Consider the following 21059-nt stretch of genomic DNA (forward strand, 5'->3'; position numbering starts at 1 on the left):
TTTATGCTGAGCGTGTTATACTTTTGAACCTTCGGTTGTCTGATTGATTGTGTCCTAGTCTGTTTATTAGAGTCCATAAGAAATAGAGAAGGTAGGTAACAAGGGGATGGGGTGGTGCGCCTGATGAGGCGAAGACAGACCAGTAACACTGCTGTTGTCATTCCCACCAGCACCGATTACCGTTCCACCCCCAAAAGAAAGTGATTATTTCACCTTCTTAGGATGAAACCTGGGCGCTGACAGTCTAGAACGAAGAGGTTGGAAGAAATTAGAGTTCCATTTTGTATAACACATTATAAAATTCCTTGGTTTTTATTAATAGTATATAGAATTTCATAACAAAGGTCAAAAACGTTGTGTTACGTTTTCTTACCGAAAATCGGATTGTGCCTTTTAAATCTCGCTTTAGTGTGTGCCTAAAATGGCTGTGTGTTGACTTAAGGCACAGTAGGACCGTTGACTGATGTTCTGATAGAGTCCTTCCTTTTTATTAACTGTATTAGAATGTTCTTTAGATGATTAACACAGGTGTTTTTTTCCATTGTGAAATAACATTTTTATTGGTCATAGGAAAGATTCCTATTTTTCTCTTTAGAAGAGGAAGTTTTTTGTTGGTTTATGAGAACAGACCTAGTTGATGTGTTACACTGGACCCTGCCTTGAGTTCAGTAATATGACTCTAACAGTGAGGCTAATGTCTTTGCCTTTTTAAAGTATATGATAGTGACTTTAATCTCAAGAGTAAAGTGTTCTCAAGTTTTTGAGGCTTTCATTAACAGTTTGTTTTAAAAATAGTATTCAGGAATCTAAATTTTCATGAAATGCATTTATATTTTCAGCCTGCTCCTTGAGGTAACAATCTGGGTGTGTGTGTGCACAGTAGTTTTTATTTTACCCATAGTGCACTGTTTAAAGGTTCAAAATTCTCCCAGTTCCAGCATTCTTGGCTTTTCAGTAGAAGTCAGCGTCCACTCTGTAATGTTTTAGACCTAGGCGGTCCAGTATGATAGCCCCTAGACACACGGCTAAAGTTAAAAATTCAGGAGCCACCTGTGGCTAGTGATTACTGTATGAACAGCGCAGATACAGGACACCTCCATGGTAACGAGAGAGTTCTGTCGAACGGTGCTGTTGTAGGCTTCCTGCAGTCGTCTACTCTGTGATAGTTTTCAGTGGCATAGGAATCAGAACATTAGAAGACTATTTTCTAGGAGCAGAGTTACTGTTACTTTCAAAAACACAGGTAGCAAGCAGTATTTGACCAAGCTCATTTGGGTATCAGTGCACATGATGTGGGAGCAGTATTTTTAGAGCCGTGCTTCCTCATCTTTTACACATCCTGGCACACTTGAAAACAGAGATGTTTGTATGGCACACTGAGGTAAAGAGCTTTCTCAAAACTGGAGGTTACAGGTTTTGGGTGCTTGCCGTATCCAGGCAAACCCATATCCCCTTCTTGGCACACCAGGGTGTAGAAGCACATACAGCTCAAAGCTCAGTTTCATAGCATACTCCATAACGGATTCCTGGATATTTTTCTTGGTCTACAAAGCAGAATTTGATCTTATTCTCCCTTTTATTCGTTTTTTTTTTTTTTTTTTGCGGTACGCGGGCCTCTCACTGCTGTGGGCTCTCCCGTTGCGGAGCACAGGCTCCGGACGCGCAGGCTCAGCGGCCATGGCTCATGGGCCCAGCCGCTCCGCGGCATGTGGGATCTTCCCGGACCGGGGCACGAGCCCGTGTCCCCTGCATCGGCAGGCGGACTCTCAACCACTGCGCCACCAGGGAAGCCCTATTCGTCATTTTTATGTCGTATTCTCAGTGAGACCTTGTGAGATCTAGGCATTTTACAACTCAGAAAAACTTTAAAAGCAGTCATACACTTGGAGATTTAATAGGTGCTTGTGTATATGGTGGCTCTCTCACACATGTGCGGATGGCCAAGCATCCAGAAATCATGGTGTTTCTTTTCTCCCCTTTCTTTTATTGTGGGGAAGGAGGAGGGGACACCATGGCGTGGTACCTATTTAACTTCATCATACAAGCCAGGAAAATAATTTACTTATCTGAAATATGGCTATATTAAATATATGCAGTATAAAAACCACAGCAAGGAGGCCATGAATCTGCCTGCCCACCCCTCCCCCAAATAAAATTCCTCTACACTACTCACTAAGCATCAGTGCTTGGTTAGCTATTTCTAAAATTTTCTGTTTGTTCATTGGCTTTTGGCAAGATAGTCACAAACAGTAGTGTATTAAAAATATCTAAAATGAGAAAATTGTATGCCTTTCACTCAATATTTCTCTCCCTCAAGGATTTAAAGAGGGTTGACTTTTATGATGTAGATCTTTGTTTCTTGTCGTTTCCTGACGTTCAGCCTCTCACCGTGTAGGCCATTTGTTTCTAGGGTTCCTCAGCCTGTCTCAAGTGTACCTCTTAGAGTTTTGTACCCTTGCTGCAAAGCTGGTTTGGTACTAAACACCTATCATTTCACTTTACTCTGCAGCTCCTGTTGTAAAATAACCATTCTTAGGATAAGAAGTGACACATTGTAAGAGCAGATGTCTTACTATTCCTGTTGCGTCCTGCACTAAATTATTGGTCTTTTCCTCTTCTCCGTCCTCCCCTCCACACCCCCTGCATGTGCTCCCCCCATGCACGTGCGCACACGTCTCCTTCCCTTCCCCGTCCGATGTTCAGTGACCTCATTATAACCAGCTGTGTGAGTCAGTGATGTCTTCAGTACTTGGGGGTATTGTGCCTGCTGTTCTATTCCTTGATTCTTGTTCTGTCTCTAAGAATAATACAGGTGTGGAATCCCTACTGCCACCACCCCCGTCCCAGATCTCCTCAATCCTCTTATTATAATGATCTCCTTACTGACTTAATCACCTCTAGATTTCCCCCTGTCCAGCTCACCTAAGGAAGATCGACATTTCTCCCCATTGGAAATGGAGCCCATCCTGCAGCGTTCTGTCCTGCCTACTTTTTACCGCTGCCCAACAGAGAGGCCAGCCAGGCTGGTCATACCGTGATCACTGACATATGCCCTGTTAAGTCTTATCTGGATAGTTCATCTACCTAACAAGGAATTAATTTAGGTGGCTGCAACAATTTGGACCTGGCGAAAGAGGAAATAATTTAAATACTGAGCCTATTCTTCCTGTTATTCCACTGAGTGAAAAGGAGAGTGAATCTGGAGTTGGTGTCAGGTGTGAGCACTTCACCAAGCCAAGAGCATACACTGGAGTCGAGAGATAAGGTGTTTTTGGTGAAGCATGACTTTATATTCAAATTAACTAGTTCATTTGATGAGTTAGCCAAAGAAATCACAAACTATCAATGCTGTAGGGAAAATTGGCTGAGTTGGACTTAAAAGAACAAGAGAAACAGTTTTCATCTCCAAAGTGGTGCCTGCCTGAGGGATTTGAATTTAAAGATAATTTTTACTGGGTATGGCTTTTACCTTATTCCCTAATTTTAGAATCTAGCCTTCAAATCAGTTGTAACTATTTGTGCTGATATTGTTAGCTCCTACTTACTTTCTCTCTCTAACTATACTATAATGTGCTTTAAGTGCAGGGACTCTGTGTTTTTAATCCTTCATTATATTTACTACAGAAGTAAATACAGTACAGAACACCTAATAGAATGGCTTTTAAGTATTTATTGACGTTGGGCTTAACAGAATAGTACAGTATATTCAGTTTTACCCCGTGGTGTTGCATATGCATGTAGTGTAAACACTAGATTTATTCTTTCCTCTTGACACCACCGGCCACGGTGAGTTGTCTGGGCTAAAGGTTTTAACCTGGAGGTGGGATGCTGTCCAAACCTTTTGAAATTATATGCAAATTTTTGTGTGTACTTAAATATGTACAGTTTCTTGGGACAGCATGTGAACTTTCAGTAGGTTCTCAGAGAGTTCCAAAAAGGTAAGGTGCCTTGGACCTAGACAATGGAGGAAGCAAAGAAAGCTTTCTAAAATCAAGCTGTACGTGGAAAAATCACTAAAATGAAAATGGTAAAATGCTGTGCTGGACAGGTTATTGATATGATACAATACATTGGTCAGTAAGTGTTAAAATTTAAAGTATACAGTGTTCTTTACTATATAAAGTCACATTTTAAAATTCTTACAGTTAGCTAATAATATAGGCAAGAAAATGACCCTTCTCCTGTAGTAAAAGTTTGATTGTTTATATAACATGCATATGATGGGGTCTTTCCTAATTTGGCATAATGCTTGTAAAAATGGTGAATTGTATAGTTTAATTGCTTTATCTTAATGCCCAATTCTGTAACTTAGATTTTTTTCTTTAGGAAAATGGCTCTGGTGTCAAAAAGCAAGGAAAAAACCCTGATAATTTTATTTGAACTTGACTGTGAAGTTAGCACCGACTTTGGGTGTAACATGACTGATTCTAGTAGCCCCTGCTGTGTTTGGGAGCCACAAGAAGAGCTGTGCATGTTGAAGGTGCATAGCACAAAGCATTGCTGGTATAAGTGTGTTCTATTTGCAAACATTTGTTTAAGAAGCCATAATTTGAATTTACATATTTATGATTGTTAAATTTCCACCTGCAATTATTTTTACATTTTAAAAATTTCCCCATTTTATTTATATCTGTCTTAATTTTATAGACCATCTTTGGGTTTGCATAAAGTAGCTTATCAAAAGTATATCAGAAAGAAAATTAGCACAATAATTACCGATATTAATGTTTAATGGTGCTGTCATAGAATGTTTCACAAGCTGTTGATTTCTTTACCTTCATGAATTTAGTGAAATATTAATAAAGCACTAGTGTTTATTATTTGTTGTGTTCCTGTTTGTTAAAATAGTGTCACTGGTTTACTCCGGGGAGTTTCTTTTCTTCTGGATGAACCAAAATATTCATGAAAGAACTTTAGATTTACTTTATTTCTGATGGCAGGTTGATATATAGACTTGGAATGTATTAGGAAAAACATGCTAAGTTCTCATTAAGAAACTCTGTAGTGAGTTGGGAAAGAAGAACTAATGTCTTTTTTTTTTTCATTTTTGTTTCAATTATACAGCAGATATAATTTCTACAGTAGAATTTAATCATTCTGGAGAATTACTAGCAACCGGAGATAAAGGTGGTAGAGTCGTCATCTTTCAACAGGAGCAGGAGGTAAGTATCTAAAGTTTAATATCTAAATTTCAGTTTGCTCTTGGGACTGGAGCTTATGCTGGAGAATCTCATCAGAGGATGTGGGGCAGATTTGTAAAGAAGTGTGTTTATCGAGCAGAGTATCCAATGTATAGACGGCTCTGGTTCTCTTAGCTCTCTGTGTGTGTATGTGTACGTGTGTGTGTTGTTTTGATTTAACTGTGAGAAGATTTGGTTAGAGAAAGGGGTGGGAAGTGTGGAATAAAAGATTTTAACTGGTTTTAAAGCCTTGGCCCTCTTTTTTTTCCTCTTAAAATTCCATAAAGCAAAATTGCTTTGACCTCTTTTTCAGTGCATAGTTTGCTTTGTGTAATTGGGGGTGGGAGCGTAGTTTAAAGAAAAAGCTGCTCAATTATTTTGACATCAGTTTATACTAATACTATTACTGTGATTTAAGTATAAAGGTTTTAAATGACAGTTGCATGTATACGCATGTAACGTAATTTATAAGCTCAGTACCCCTCTTAAAGTGGAGTTGATTTGAAAATTGTTTCCCTTTCTCTTTGAAGAAAGGAATTTCTCATTGCAGAATCTGTGATTAAAGTAGGGTTTGATTTTGTTTTGGGTACAACTTAGGCACACTTCTAAATCTGGTTGACAAGATTTCTCACTAAAATTTTATGCTGAACAAAATTTGTCACAATGGATTTTCCCTTAGTCTCTCCCTCCATTTGTAGATCAAAGTTAAACCTTTATCATTTGTTTCCAAACATTCTGCCCCTGTCTATCTGTAAGATATTCAAGAAGAGTTAAAAGTAATGTGGATAAAATGCAGAGTTTTACAAATAGATGTCTAAATCATAACACAGAGTTAGCTTTTAAAGGATTGTGAAATTCCTTAAATAAGCAAGAATCTAGTAATAATACTACTACTTTGCACTTCTATAGCGCCTTTGACCTGAGGATCTCAAAGTGCTTTACAAACACTAATGAATTAATCCTCACAACACCCAGTGAGGTAGGTAATTTAATTTTAAAAGAAATGATTAATAGTGTCTGATTCGAAGATGCACAAACACTAAATATGTCTCCTTTTATTATTTTTTCTGGTTGGAAGAAAATATGAAAATAAGACTCAAGCTTTTCTTGACAGAGAATGATCTTGTGGGAAGGGGGGCAAAATCAGTTTTCTGTTCCTGTTTTCAAGCAGCTAAAAACGTGACCATAAGAACTTTGAAATACTTAAGAGTCGAAATGGAACCTTACAGGTCATTACCCTTTCCCTTTATTTACAAATGAGAAAGCCAGGCTATTAAGAGATCACTTGATTTCTTTGTGGCAGAGCTAACAACCAGAACCCAGAACTTCCAACATGTTCTCTCTCAGTGCGCTCTGATGTCTTTCATGTTAGGTAACCAAAATGTGAGTGTTAATTTTGTTATTCAGCATTTAGAGCTGGCTTTCCCGTAGGCGTTTTCTGCCCTTCCGTGTATTTTTTTTTTTAACTGAAAATTCATGGCAGTCTACACTTTTGTTTTAAAGAAGGGTGTTTGGAGAAAAGCATTTAAAATTAAGTTTGTTTCCTAAGCACTTCCATCTTGAAGGGATTTACATTGAGGGTTTCTGAGAGAGCCTACATTTCACATGGGGGCTTTGTGTTCTTTAAAAGTGTAAGTGTAAGTTGTCTGTCATTCTTAACTGCATTTAAGAGTTAAAGACAGGGCTCCCCTGGTGGCGCAGTGGTTGAGAGTCCGCCTGCCGATGCAGGGGACGCGGGTTCGTGCCCTGGTCCGCGAAGATCCACGTGCTGCGGAGCGGCTGGGCCCGTGAGCCATGGCCGCTGAGCCTGCGCGTCCGGAGCCGGTGCTCCGCAACGGGAGAGGCCACAACAGTGAGAGGCCCGCGTACTGCAAAAAAAAAAAAAAAAAAAAAAAAAAGAGTTAAAGACAAAAATTAATTATCTAGAAACTCAGATTAGTAGCGTGTCTTTTGAAAATTACTTAATATAAATATCAGTGTATTTTTTAAAGGATAGATTAAATAACAAAGATGATAATTACTGGCTTTCCCTCTTGAAACTTGATCTTGTTAATATTAATCTGATGCATTTTATCTAATATAATTTACACATTTTTAAGCCCTGTCTTATACTGGAGCTTCTAATATAATGCTGTCTTCAGGACATTCAGCATCTATGTCGTTGATTATAAATGTGTGTACCTTACATTTATATCAGTGCGTAACATATTTAGGTTAGATTTTATGAGTTCATAGCTATACGTCTGTAAAATAGTGTTACAGTTTAAAAACTGGAAGAGAACTTAGAGATAGTCTTTTCCTAATGTTTAGGTAAATCCTAGCAGAAGTTTACATAATAAAGTTATATTGCTTAGTTTAATAGCAAAGGGCTGGGATTAGACCTTGGATCTCTAAATTTTAATCCAGCTTTTTCTAACAACCACAGCTATTATACATACATCCCAAGGTACACCGGCACTTAACAAGTGAGCATTTCTTAGACCCTGATGGTGATGCTAACCCTCTTTGCAAAACACAGTGATGTTTGAACTGTTGTGTCTACCGTGTCAGCGTTCCTTGCTAAAATTCACTTGACTGGAGATTTACATATTTCCACTCACTTTTTTTTATTGCCCTTAATTAAGAAGAAAAGATCATACTGTAGCAGCAGTGAACCTTGCACATCAAACTCTGACATCTTTAACCCACCTTTCTGTCTCACTTTTACCCTTCAGGTGTGGCAGGTCCTCTTCCTGTCATCTTGTCGGGCACACTTTGCTGCCTGTCCATCTGTTTCCCAGGCAGAGAAACTGGGTGGTCAATAAACAGGGTCTTCATTCAGTTTGAGTATATTTCAGCCTGGTGTTCCTGTAACATTTTCTGCTGTTATTTAATAGTATTTTTATAACTAACACGTTTGAATAGTTTTCTATTTGACAGAATCTTTGTGATAGAAGCAGGGCGTGTAGGGAAATTGAGGCACAAGGGTAAATCGACTTTAGGCATCATGTGCATCACATGGTCAGAGTCCAAAACTTTGAGTCTAATCCAGTGTTCTTTATAGCATGTCCTGAAATAACTGACCCGTCTTACTAGTGTTCACAGCTTGTATATAATGGCTTTGGACAACAAAGTGGATGGTGCAATACATTCCTTCTGATAATGATAATTTGGAGGGAGATTCCATGCAGCTGTTAAGTTGCGGTGTTCCGTAGTTTTTAAGGGTTCTTTGTTTCTATGGGTGCTCATATTAGGTGATCAGCAGTTGTTGAAGTAGTTGGTTTCCTGTTGGCTTTGGATTGCTCAGAACTTCTTCACATTCCTCTGAGGCTTTTTGATACACATGATAAGCTAAAGTGTTGGGGGAGGGTTGATATTTTTAAGGGACAGTTAAGGAGAAAAGTGAGCAGAGAGGTGGTTCCTTTCTGATTTCTTTCTGGATTGTTATGCAGCGTTTGTTTTCTGTTTTCTATGACTGCTGGTTACTTTCTAGGATTTCTTTCTCATTTTTTTGTTCTTAATGTGGTATTCCCAAAACTCCTTAACAGAGTATAGAAGAAAGCTTCGTGTGCTTATCTCAAAAGATGGATAGTATTGTTAATATGTTTGTATTCCCTTTCTGAATTATTTAGAAAGACTGGAATGGGACTCAAAATCAAGATGTGGTTTAACGGAATTCAATGTCGTTTATACAAAGGGCTTGGTTTAGTCTGTTGTTTAGGTGGAGGGACAGATCCTACTGTTTTAGAGTGATGTGGCCCTGTTCACTTAACATAGCACTTACTGTGCGCCAAGCAGAATAGCAGGTTTAGAAACATTGAGGAGGAATGGTGGGAGGGACTAAGGCTGTAAAGCCAGGAGAAGAAGAGACGACGAAGAGCCTTGTAACTTAGGGATTCATGTGGAAGAAGAGATTAGTTTATTTTGTGTATGGAAATAAGTACGCAAGAATTGGATGCCCATCTGTCAGGAGTATTGTGGAATGAATAGGAGAACTTCAAGAAAATACTACCACTGTGGTTTCTTCCAAATCAAAATATCTATAAAATAAGCTTCCTTTTCTAAGCTACCAGGCTTGGCTTTACCTGTCTCCATTTTTCATTCATTTTTTTAATCTAAGGTTGTGCTTTCAGAGTACAAAATGTTAGAATCACCTAAAAGTGCACCTAGCCACCTAAAAATTTTAACCAGAATGTTAAAATGCAGATTCCTAGATTGCACTTCAAAACCACCAAATCAGAATTTCTGGAAGCCAGAGACACTATCACTTTTCCTCTATCTATCTATCTATTTATTTACTCACTCACTCACTTACTTTACTTACTTACTTACTTTTACTTACTTTTAATAAACTCCTTTGGGGACTTAACCTGATAGAAAATTAAAATTAAAATTTACTTCATTCCAATACCAGGATAATGATAAAAGCTCCAAAATACAGCTTCAAGGCTATCTTATCTAAAAATATGTTTAAACTGTTTTTCCAAGATAGATCATGCATATAGAAAAATGCATAGAATTATATGTGTACAGTTCTATGGATTTTCACAACAAATACATTTGTGTAACTATCATCTGGGTCAAGAAATGGGATATTACTGGCACTCCAGAAGCCTCTCTATCCTGTCACTACTACCCCCTATCCCGAACTAACTGTGAATTTGTTTTGCCTCTTTTGAACTTTTTATGTATATGGTGTGTTCATAGAAATTCAGAGCTAAAATTTATAGGGTTTGCGGGGTTCTTAATCCTTTCTGTGCCGTAGCTTCCTTCAGTAGCCTGGTAAAGTCTGTGGACTTCTCAAGAATGTTTTAAGTGCATAAAGTACATAGGATTGTGAAGGAAACTATTGAAATATATTTTTCAATTTATTAAAAACACTTATTTTTGAGCAATCTGTGTTTTTTTGTGACTAACAGCTGAAGTGTGATTTTAAAACATGTCATTTCTATAGTGACAAAGTCGTGGTATTGCTAACACTGTGGCCTGCTGCTACATCCATAATTGAAAGAAATGCTGAATTTCAGCTAGAGATTAGTAAAAATAACATGTAAATTTCTACCACATCCGAGTTTATAAAATCCCATGGACCCTTGGGTGTTGAGTAGTCTGTGGGCCCCAAATTTGTAACCTCTGGTAATGCAATCTCTTTTTACCAATAAAGAAACTGGGGGGCTCAGACAGCAGGTTTACTCGTGGAGAGTCATACAGTTAACAGAGAAGCGAACCCTTGCTCTGGAACCTTCATATCCCGATTCCCTGTCCATTGCTTTTCCCATTCTGACATGGGTATAGCAACAACAGTTTATATGCCAGACCCTCTGCCAAGCTCCCTAAATCTTATTCATCTTCACAGTAAAATAACGAAGATGTTATGCTCACTTACTATGCCTCAATTTATTACAGATTTATAAATGAATTGAGATTTAGCGAAGATAAATGTTTCCTCTAAGATCACACAGCTAGTCGTGGGTAAAAAAAAAAAGCTAATTCTGTATAAATTGGGATGAATATCCACAATGAAAAAAAATCTTACTCCTTTAAGTAATGAGCCTAAATGGTGTAAATCACACAAGAAAATCAGTTTCATTAACTTTATAGTAATGAGAAAAGTACTTATCAGACTTCTTAATAGTAGCCATTAAGGTATGATGTTTTCTCTGTAGAGGCTTAGCGAGAGAAAAGTTGGAACGAGTTTGAAAGACCTGAGAGTTTAAAGACCTGGGTTCTAGTCCTCGTTTGTATTCACTCGTTCATCCAGCCACCCCTCTTGTTCAGCCATCTATTATCCAGATTTCTAGTTTCAGTTTACTTCTTAATATTCCCAGTAATTAAAATTATTTGCTCTATGCCCTGCTCTTACTCTGTGTCATGGTTTAGAAATAAATTATTCTGGGTAGTTAGATAATCTGAATAATAGCACATTAACTCTTTTAGATTTTATAACATTTTAAAGCATTACAGTTAACCCTTGAACTACATGGGGTTAATCCCTATGTAATTTATGGTCAGCCCTCCACATCTGCTGATTTGTGGTACTGTCATATTTGCTATTGAAAAATATCCATGTAAGAGCGGTCCTGCACAGTTCAAACCCGCGTTGTTCAAGGGTCAACTGTATATTAATTGTAACGTAACACATTTTCTTTAAATTTTATTTGAATATCATAGGTAAAGAATAATACCACTTGATTTGATTTTCTAATTGATTCAACCAGGTATCCTTTTTATCTCTCCCACTATGTTGTAGTTTGTTTTTTTTTTTTTTGCGGTATGTGGGCCTCTCACTGTTGTGGCCTTTCCCGTTGCGGAGCACAGGCTCCGGACGCGCAGGCTCAGCGGCCATGGCTCACGGGCCCAGCCGCTCCGCGGCATGTGGGATCTTCCCGGACCGAGGCACGAACCTGTGTCCCCTGCATTGGCAGGCGGACTCTCAACCACTGCGCCACCAGGGAAGCCCTATGTTGTAGTTTTATAAATAGGAAATTATGACTGACATTCTTCTAGATTACATATTGATTAGCATAGTACATAATAAGCACTCAGTGAATGAGCATTAGCTTATTACTATTGGATATAATTTAATAGGATCCTGTAAAATCTTCAAGTATTTCAACTACCATCACTGTGATGAGCTTGGAAAAAGTTTGAAAATTTTTTGTCTGTTTTATGTTTACACCATCTTGTATTTTGCTCTATTCTAGAAAACTCCCCTAGGTTGCTGAGTGCATTGATAGTGGTTTGTTATCTGATATGAATTGATTTTGTTTTGTACCATTTCTGTCACTGTCCCTGAATTGCTGTTTGACAAGACTCAAAAACTCTTTAAACTAACTGTAGGTGATGCTTGAATAACACAGATTCGAACTGCGTGGGTCCACTTACACATGGATTATTTTCAGTAGTAAATGCTGCAGTACTACACAATTCATGGTTGGTTGAATCCACAGCTGTGGAGCCACAATACAGAGGGCTAAGTACGAGCTATACGTGGACTTACCACTGTGCAGAGAGACTTGGCACCCATGACTCCCATGTTGTTCAAGGGTCAACTACATTTTGAAATATAAAACAAATGGTTGTCTCTAACAAGTAATAGGATTAAAGGAGCATTAAAAAACGGTAACTAAGTTTTCATAGTGTTCTATGTGGAAGCTTAAAAAATGTCCTTTTTTTGGGCTTCCCTGGTGGCGCAGTGGTTGAGAGTCCGCCTGCTGATGCAGGGGACATGGGTTCGTGCCCTGGTCCGGGAAGATCCCACATGCCGCAGAGCAGCTGGGCCCGTGAGCCGTGGCCGCTGAGCCTGCGCGTCCAGAGCCTGTGCTCCGCAACGGGAGAGGCCACAACAGTGAGAGGCCTGCGTACCGCCAAAAAAAAAAAAAAAAAAATCCTTTTTTTTCTCATTTTTATGTGACCAAACGAAAATACATGTAATGTTTTCTAAAATTTTTTGTGTTTTGGTCTAGGAGCAAAGTAAATATTTTCTGTATTTTCACAGAGTTTCATTTAAGGCAGAGGAAGTTAGTAAAAACACAAGGCAGTTTTTTATATATTTAGAATTAGCTGTTATAGAACGTCAAGTGATGTTCCTTCAAAGAAGTCATTTTTAACTCTTGATTATTCTTAATATGTTTATCGTGGAAAATATGAAAACTGTGTATCATTTCCACAAAGAATAATTTACTTAGGTTGTTTATGCATTAAGTTGTTCATACATCTTTTCATCATTGTTTTTCATTAGGTTATACTTTGAAGTGGAATTGTTGAGTACCTTTTTAAGGCTTTCAATAAGTATGGATAAATTATCCTCCAGAAAAGTTGTGTAAATTTATACTTCTCTCATATACTTTATATGACTTTGTCCATATTCTCATCATTAAAACAGGGGTCATTATCATGTTTTTTTATTCTTCATCAGTTTAAAGGCAAAACATTATTCCTTAATTTTGAATACTAATGATGATGAGTAGTTAATACATATATTTGCTGATCATTTTTTAGGTAAATGACCTTTTCATCTTTCAGAGGAGGGTGTTAATATTTTTCCTACTTATTTTTAAGGACCTTTTACACATGAAAGATAGTAACCTGTTGTCTTAAGATGCACTTTTCTCCCCAGTATACTTTTTTTTAACCTTTAAATATTCTTACCTAGTCAGACAGACGTCCACCTTTCTCTGCTCTTTGCTTTCATTTTTATACGTAGAAGCTCTTTTTCACTTCAGAATTCTATAGAAAGTTGCCATTGTACTTTCTTTTGGCTGCTTTTATTTACTTTTAAATATTTAATTGTTCCCTCTGGAATTTATTTTTGTGTAAGAAATGAAGTTCTAATTCTCTTTCCAAATGTTTGTTTGGCTCAAACATCATTGGATTTTACTGCTGTTTTATATTCTGTTTTGGCTTGTCTGAACCTCAGGGGCATACTTGAGTTCATGACACTACCATTATAGATCATGGTGAGGCCCTTTCTTTAAGTAAACAAACACGTGCACGCACGTGTGTAGTCACATGTACATTAACTTTTATTTGCATAATGTGCTCCCATTCTCCCATGCACCTCTCCTTCATAGATAACCATTTGAATGTGTTCTTATAATCTGTATTTTGTTTTTGTGTGCTGTTTGTTATTTAATTGTGGCAGAATATCCATGCGTACAATACAATTTTGCCAACCACATATACATTGTTATGCAACAGAATCCCCCAGTTCTGCATAGCTGAACCTCTGTACCCTCCCTCCAGTCCCTGGCAGTCACCATTCTCCTTTCTGTTTCTATGAGGTCGACTACTTTAGATACCCCGTATAAGTGGAATTATGCAGTATTTGTCATTTTTGACTGGCTTATTTCACTTGGCATAATGTCCTTAAGGTTCATCCATGTTGTAGCCTATGACAAGAGTTCCTTTTTTTTAAGGCTGAATAATATTCCATTAAATGTATATTATACACACACACACCACATTTTCTTTATTCATTTATCAGTCGATGGACATTTAGGTTGTTTCCACTTCTTAGCTATTGTGAATAATCTCATTTGAGATTCTGTTTTCGATTATTTTGGATGTATACCAGATTGCTGGATCATATGGTAGTTCTTTTTTTTTTTTTTCCCATCTGTGCCTCGTGGCATGCAGGATCTTAGTTCCCTGACAGGGGATCAAACCTGTGCCCCCTGCAGTGGAAACGTGGAGTCTTAACCACTGGAACGCTAGGGAAGTCCCCTTTTTTAAAAAAAAAATAAATTTATTTATTTTTGGCTGTGCTGGGTCTTCGTTGCTGCGCGCGGGCTTTTCTCTACTTACGGCGAGCGGGGGCTACTCTTCGTTGCGGTGCGCGGCCTTCTCATTGCGGTGGCTTCTCTTGTTGTGGAGCATGGGCTCTAGGCTCATGGGCTTCAGTGGTTGTGGCTCGCGGGCTCTAGAGCGCAGGCTCAGGAGTTGTGGCACACGGGCTTAGTTGCACCACAGCATGTGGGATCTTCCCGGACCAGGGCTTGAACCTATGTCCCCTGCATTGGCAGATGAATTCTTAAACACTGTGTCACCAGTGAAACCCTATTTTTTATTTTTTTGAGGAACGCCCATACCGTTTTCAAAGTGGCTGCACAGTTTATATGCTGTTTTTTAAAAAGCTCTATTGAAAGATACACAGAAAAGTGCACAAAACACTAGTGTATTATCACACACAGAACTTCCCATCCTTCCTTTAACCCTTCTCATTCCCCTTCCCAGTCATTCCTTTCTCTTTCCTCCCCTTGTAAGCCTGTCTTCTAACACTTAGTTTGGCTTGTAGTTATAGAACGTTTTATAAGTCGAATCTACAGTTGGTATTTTATGTCTGGCCTTTTTGCTCAGTTTATGTTTGTGTAATAATTTGCTCACTTTCATTGCTATATAATGTTCTTTTGTAAAACTGTACCACAATTTGTCCATTCTGTTATAAATAGATGCAGACATTTTGGTTGTTTCAGTTCATGGCTTAATAATGCTGCTGCGAACACTCTTGATCAGATTTTTTGGTGCACATTGTCATGCATGAAATTATCATGTCATGGGGGGGGTAGGCATTTAGTTTTGGTAGACAACACAGTAAAAAGTGGTTCTGCCAATTTTATTCTCATGAACAATATATGAAAATTCTGGCTGTGCCACATCTTTGCCAATGCTTTGTATTGTCAGTAATTTTAAAATTTAAACATTCAGAGGTTATGAGGGTATCTTACGGTGGTTTTAATTTGTACTTTTCTTGATTAACGCCAAGGTTCAGCATCTTTTTATGTGTTTATTGGCCATTGGATATCATCTTTTGTGAAGTGCCTACTAAAATCTCTTGCACTTGTTTTCTGCTGGATTGTCTGTCATTTTTCTTATTGATTTGTAGGCTTTTTGCACTTTTTGAATATATGAACCCTTTGTCAGTTGTATTTGTTGGAAGTATCTATCTTCCATTCTGTGACTTACCTTTTCACTTTTTCTGAATGGTATCTTTGGACAAATAGAGGTTATTAATATTAATATAATTCAGTTTATCAATGTTTTCTCTAGACTTAACTGCTTTTTCTGTCCTGTATAAGAAATACTTCTCTACCCCAAGGTCCAGGAAGATCTACATTTCTGTTATCTTTTAGATCTGTGCTCTCTGGTATGGTAGTTAGTAGATCCCTGTGGCTATTTAAATTTTAATTAATTAAAATTAAGTAAAATTTAAAGTTCACTTCCTTAGCCACAGTAGCTACATTTCAGGTGCTCAGTAACCAGATGTGGCTGGTGGCTACCATATTGGACAGCACAGATACAGACTATTTGTGGAAAGCTCGCTTGGACAGTGTTGTACTAGACATATTCACATTTATATTTCTGATTCACCTGGAATCAGTTTACATGAGTGGCTTGAGGTGTAGTAAGGGTCAGGGTTTGTTTTATTATATATGAATAGCCAATTAACCAAAAACTATTTAGTGAGAAGACCATCCTGGCTCAGCAGTGCCACTTTTGTCCAAATTCAGGCCTGTTTCTGGGCCATCTGTTCTATTCCATTGGTATATTTGTCAGTTCTCGTGTGAGCACCACACTGTCCTCATTGTGGCTTTAAAACTTGATCATGATATAGTATCCTTTATGTATTTGTGGCTTCTGTTTGTGTCCATGTTGAAGTATGTGATTTTGTTTTTGTGGACTGTGTTTTTTAATGTATGTGAAGAATACCCTGTCTTGCACCTCATTCTGTGTCCTACTTTATCACTGAGAGCTGTGTTTTCCGGAACCTTCTGTCTTGCTGTGTGTGCATCTAACCCATTCTTCCTCATTTCTGCACCATACTCCATTTGCCAGGTTAATTCCAGCTTCCCTTTACCATACTGGTGCCACCTTTTATTCATTCTTTTTGCTCTTATTTTTGTTCATTTAGAAAATTTTTATTGAATGCCTGTTATATGCCAGATACTATTACGGGTGTTGGGATGAAGCGCTTCTAAATTCATTAAGAAGATTTCACATAAGTAGATTGTGTGGTTAAGAAAATAGATTCTGGAAAGCTGTGCAAGAAAAACCCAAATATGAAGCATTCTGGAATGTATCATGATTCTCTCTGATTGTAGGAGAGTTTTTAAAACAAAAATAGCCTTCTTTGACTTTGATGCATTCTTGTTCGAATGGCACAGTGTTGAGGACATGGGATTACGTTCCTTTTTCTCGTTTGCTCAGTGTACTTAGCTCGTGCCGAGAACAGTGCTGTCGTGACCATTATAATGGAAACATCCCTCCCCATGTTTTAGGGAAAATCGCACCGTCTGCTAGGGTCCGGCTCTCTGCAGTTCGTTAAGTTGGTCATTGTTTTATGGCATCTGTTTTATGACCTCTTTCATTTGTCACTGCTGCTGTTACTGTTTTGTTCTTATCCATTGTCTTTAAAAATTCACTGTAATTTTAGCATAGTTTCAGGAGAGAGTGCACATGCCTCATGTATCTTTAACTTGTCAGCTGTAACTTCCTCCTTGTGGTGTGTGTGTGTGTATATACATACATATATATATATATATATATATATTTTTTTTTTTTCCTGTCGGAAAGAAACAGTGCTTCTTGCAATCCATTGAGACGGCCAAACACCTCCAATGATTTTGTTTCTGAGTCATGTAATAGATCATGTTTAGACCCATGTAGTTATTCTTGAGTCTTAAGGATGATGTTATTTTTCTGTTGTAGAAAATATTTTTATATGGTTGTGCTTTTCTTTTCCTTATCATCAAATACAGACCCTGATAGACCTAGTCTCTGCATATACCTTGGCCCTGCTTACCTGGGCTCTTTGTTTTGCTTAACTGAATTATATGGACCTTAATTTCTATTTTTGACTAAAGTTTCACACACACAAGTTACCGGAAGGCAGAGATTCTGTGTTATTAAATTTCTCTGTACCTCTGGGACCTAGTGTACATAGTACTGTAGTCTCTTGCTTAAGTTAAAAACACTGCATTATACTGTAGCTTTTTTTGGAGAGTAACATGACAAACGTTTAGAGACTGAGTAACTTTCAATGGAAGCCTTACGGAATTTCTTCTGGTGAGATATTAGCGTGTACACATTAAATGGGTTAGTTATCAGATTTGGTGTAAGAGTATGGTAATGAGACCAAGGTTCTGAGTTTGATTTTTACCCTTTCCATATCCCCAGTGTGGATTTTGTTCTATGGTATGCTCTGCATTCTCAGTATTGGCAAACCCACTCAGTAATGATTGATACTACTGTCAGAGGACCCACATACAACTGTAACCATGAATGATCAATCCAGATAATCAAGCTACTGGAAAAAAACAACCCAGAACATACACTTACAAGATGATGACTCAATAAAGTTTTCTTTTTATAAGGAGAAATAATAATAATGACTAAGAGGTCATTCTTATTATCAAGTAATCTTAAACATTTCATTTGCTAATTCACTTTTACTTAAAACAGTTGATTATAAATAATATCTTTCTTTTAAACTATTTTTCCATTGGTTTTTTGAACTAGACATTTAATGTTTTTGGTGGAAAGGTTTTTTGATGTGTGATTATGTGAGATTATGTGATGATGGATTAAAAGGTAAAATTCTGAACATGGTTATAACTCTCATTTTTGCTAAGGTAGTGTTAACTGAAGAAGTTCACAGGTAGACTCTTTATCCAATAGCTTAAGTTATATTCACTCACACTGATACTAAGTGAAATAAATCGTTGGTGCGTGCTAGGCTCATAATATAAGAAAGATAATTCAAGGAAGGTACGCAGTTGTTGATGGCGTGAGGCCTGCTGGGTATTGCTGAATGTGGGCTCAGTGGGTAATAGAGCCCTGTAACTGTGGTCTTGGGTGGGGGAGGTCGGGGTCAGATGTGCTGTTGCATTTATGAGAGCTGTTCTCTTAAAGAGTTTTTCAGCAGTGAATTGACCTAAAGGCAGGTATGAGAAAGGGAAAGGAAGAGGACAATACATCATGTTAAGTAACGGATAGAGAACTGATCCTTAAAACAGTGGGCAGAGAAAGAAGGTGTGCCTCAGCCAGCTGTTCCTGATGAGCTTTTCTTATTTAATCTTTACTTTTTGTTATGTGTGCTCAGTAGTCCTCTGTACTATGTCATAGATAAAAGTAAAGTAATCAGCAAAATGATCCGTATTTTAATAACGCTTTTCCTTATGAATTGGGCCTAATTACTAGGCTTTATTTAGCTTTTCCTTTTTTTTTCTTTTAAGCATTTATATTTATTCCTTGAAAGCCTTTAAATATAAAAAACAATATAACGTATATAAGATTCAGGGTCTGTTGGAACTGATTATATGTTTGATTAATTTGAAATATTTCTCAACTGGTCCAAATATTTTTGTTTCCATTTTAGAACAAAATCCAGTCTCATAGCAGAGGAGAATATAATGTTTACAGCACCTTTCAGAGCCATGAACCAGAGTTTGACTACTTGAAAAGTTTAGAAATAGAAGAAAAGATCAACAAAATTAGGTGGTTACCCCAGAAAAATGCTGCTCAGTTTTTATTGTCTACCAATGGTAAGTGTAAATTTTTTCTTTTCATATGCCCAGTATGTACACATAGCCTGTAGGATGCTTTCCCCTTTTCAAAGAGGAGTAGTTGTTAAGAGATCTCCGCAAATAGACATTTGGAAATATTTTTTCCCTATATAGAATGTAAACTCTTCTTTTTTGTCTTCCCTTTTTTATTGTCTTTTAGTTTTTAAATTCTTTGAAAGAGATCCTCAGGTGTCCACTTCTTCTGGTCCACACAGTTTGTAGTGAAAAGAATGAGCTTTACCATTGGGTTTGGGTCAGATCCTGTTTCTGCCACTTCTTGGCTTAGTCGCCTCGGGCAGGTTACTAACACTGAATCAAGTTTCCCTCATCTGCAAACTGGAGATGGTAATATCTGTGTTACAGTGCGGCTGTGAGGAGTGAATGTGATGACTCCTAGTGTACATAGTGAGTGCTCGGTAAATATTAATTTCCTTTCCTCTTCCTTTTTAAGTGTGCCTAACTCTCCAAAGAGTATTTCAAACTGTAAATACAAAACACTCTGTCAAAGGACGGCCCCCATTCCAGGATACTCTCTAGGAGAGCGCTCCTCTTACTTGATCCTCATCCAGGAAGGACACAAACCGGAGTTGACTCATTGCCTTCTTCCCAGCGAGCCTTATGGCTGTAAGAAGATGCTTCTTATACTGTTTTGTTTGTTCAGGAAACGTTATTAAGTGAGGGTTAGAATTATATAATGACTCCATCAGAATTTAAAGTCCCTTATGACAGGTTAAGAAGTGGGTCATTTCTTTTGTTCTTCTAAATTTTTTTCACATGAGTTAGTGTGACCTGGTTTGTCCCTGTGGATTTGGGTCTAAAGAGAAGCATTAGAGTGCTTGAGGGGTACGTCCAGCTGTTCTGGGTAGCCATAGTCTGTAAAAATTTAGATTAAAAGTTTTTTGAGGCTGGCACAAGGATTGGGGAAAACCTTTCATTTTCTCATCCCCTCGGTGTTAATAAAATCAGATTTTAGCACCTAGACCTCACCATTCTTAAGCACTTGCAGAATGTAAACTCAAGTGACTTCGGGGGTGACCCAGTAGACAGTATTAAGTGCTGCCCTCATCCACCTTAGGCCTTATCACCCATTGTATCCCATTATTGGAAATGCATTCCCCAGAATGATGCCACTAGCTGACAACATAAATGTTTGCTTCCTCTTCGGTGCCAATTTTTCTGGTTGTCAAAGCTCTCCCTAACAAGTCCATTGAAATCTGTACCACCTACCCGCTCTCTTTGCACATAAACTGCATTCCCCTCTCTTCTTACTAAGAGAAAAATAAATAGAAATAATGATTTAAAGCTTGTAACTTAGAGCACCCTAGATGGAGGTTATATGTTTACTCATGTCACATGTTGGCTTCTAATCTTGGTTCGGTTTTAACTTACATAGGTAAGTGAGTTATTTCAAATAGCACTTCAGATACTGCTCTTTGACACAAATAATATGTAATTATACCATTTACGTAGTTTCTGCTTTGGAAGTAAATGTCCCAGGAAGTGTGTTTGCTCTTAGTAATTTTGGCGGTTCACTTTTTAAAAAACATTTTGGCTGCGTTGGGTCTTCGTTGCTGTACGTGGGCTTTCTCTAGTTGTGGCGAGCAGGGGCTACTCTTCGTTGCAGTGTGTGGGCTTCTCACTGCGGTGGCTTCTCTTGTTGCAGAGCACGGGCTGTAGACACGCGGGCTCAGTAGTTGTGGCGCACGGGCTTAGTTGCTCCGTGGCATGTGGGATCTTCCCGGACCAGGGCTCGAACCTGTGTCCCCTGCACTGGCTGGCGGATTCTTAACCTCTGCGCCACCAGGGAAGTCCCAGTTCACTTCTTACAGGCTAAATC

At 38.1% G+C, this 21059-nt stretch overlaps 1 protein-coding gene across 1 annotated transcript in view; it reads left to right on the forward strand.

Moving 5' to 3' along the window:
• The window catches only part of PPP2R2A (protein phosphatase 2 regulatory subunit Balpha), an 84496-nt gene that overhangs the window by 48430 nt on the left and 15007 nt on the right, over positions 1 to 21059 (forward strand). Inside the window, exons 3-4 of the mRNA XM_081238481.1 lie at positions 5065 to 5162; positions 19036 to 19201. Coding sequence (XP_081094607.1) covers positions 5065 to 5162; positions 19036 to 19201 — 264 coding nt within the window. The remainder of the gene's footprint in view (positions 1 to 5064; positions 5163 to 19035; positions 19202 to 21059) is intronic.

The sequence above is a fragment of the Mesoplodon bidens genome (genome assembly GCF_964165515.1).
Source record: "Mesoplodon bidens genome assembly, chromosome: 6".
Taxonomy (NCBI): Eukaryota; Metazoa; Chordata; class Mammalia; order Artiodactyla; family Ziphiidae; genus Mesoplodon; species Mesoplodon bidens.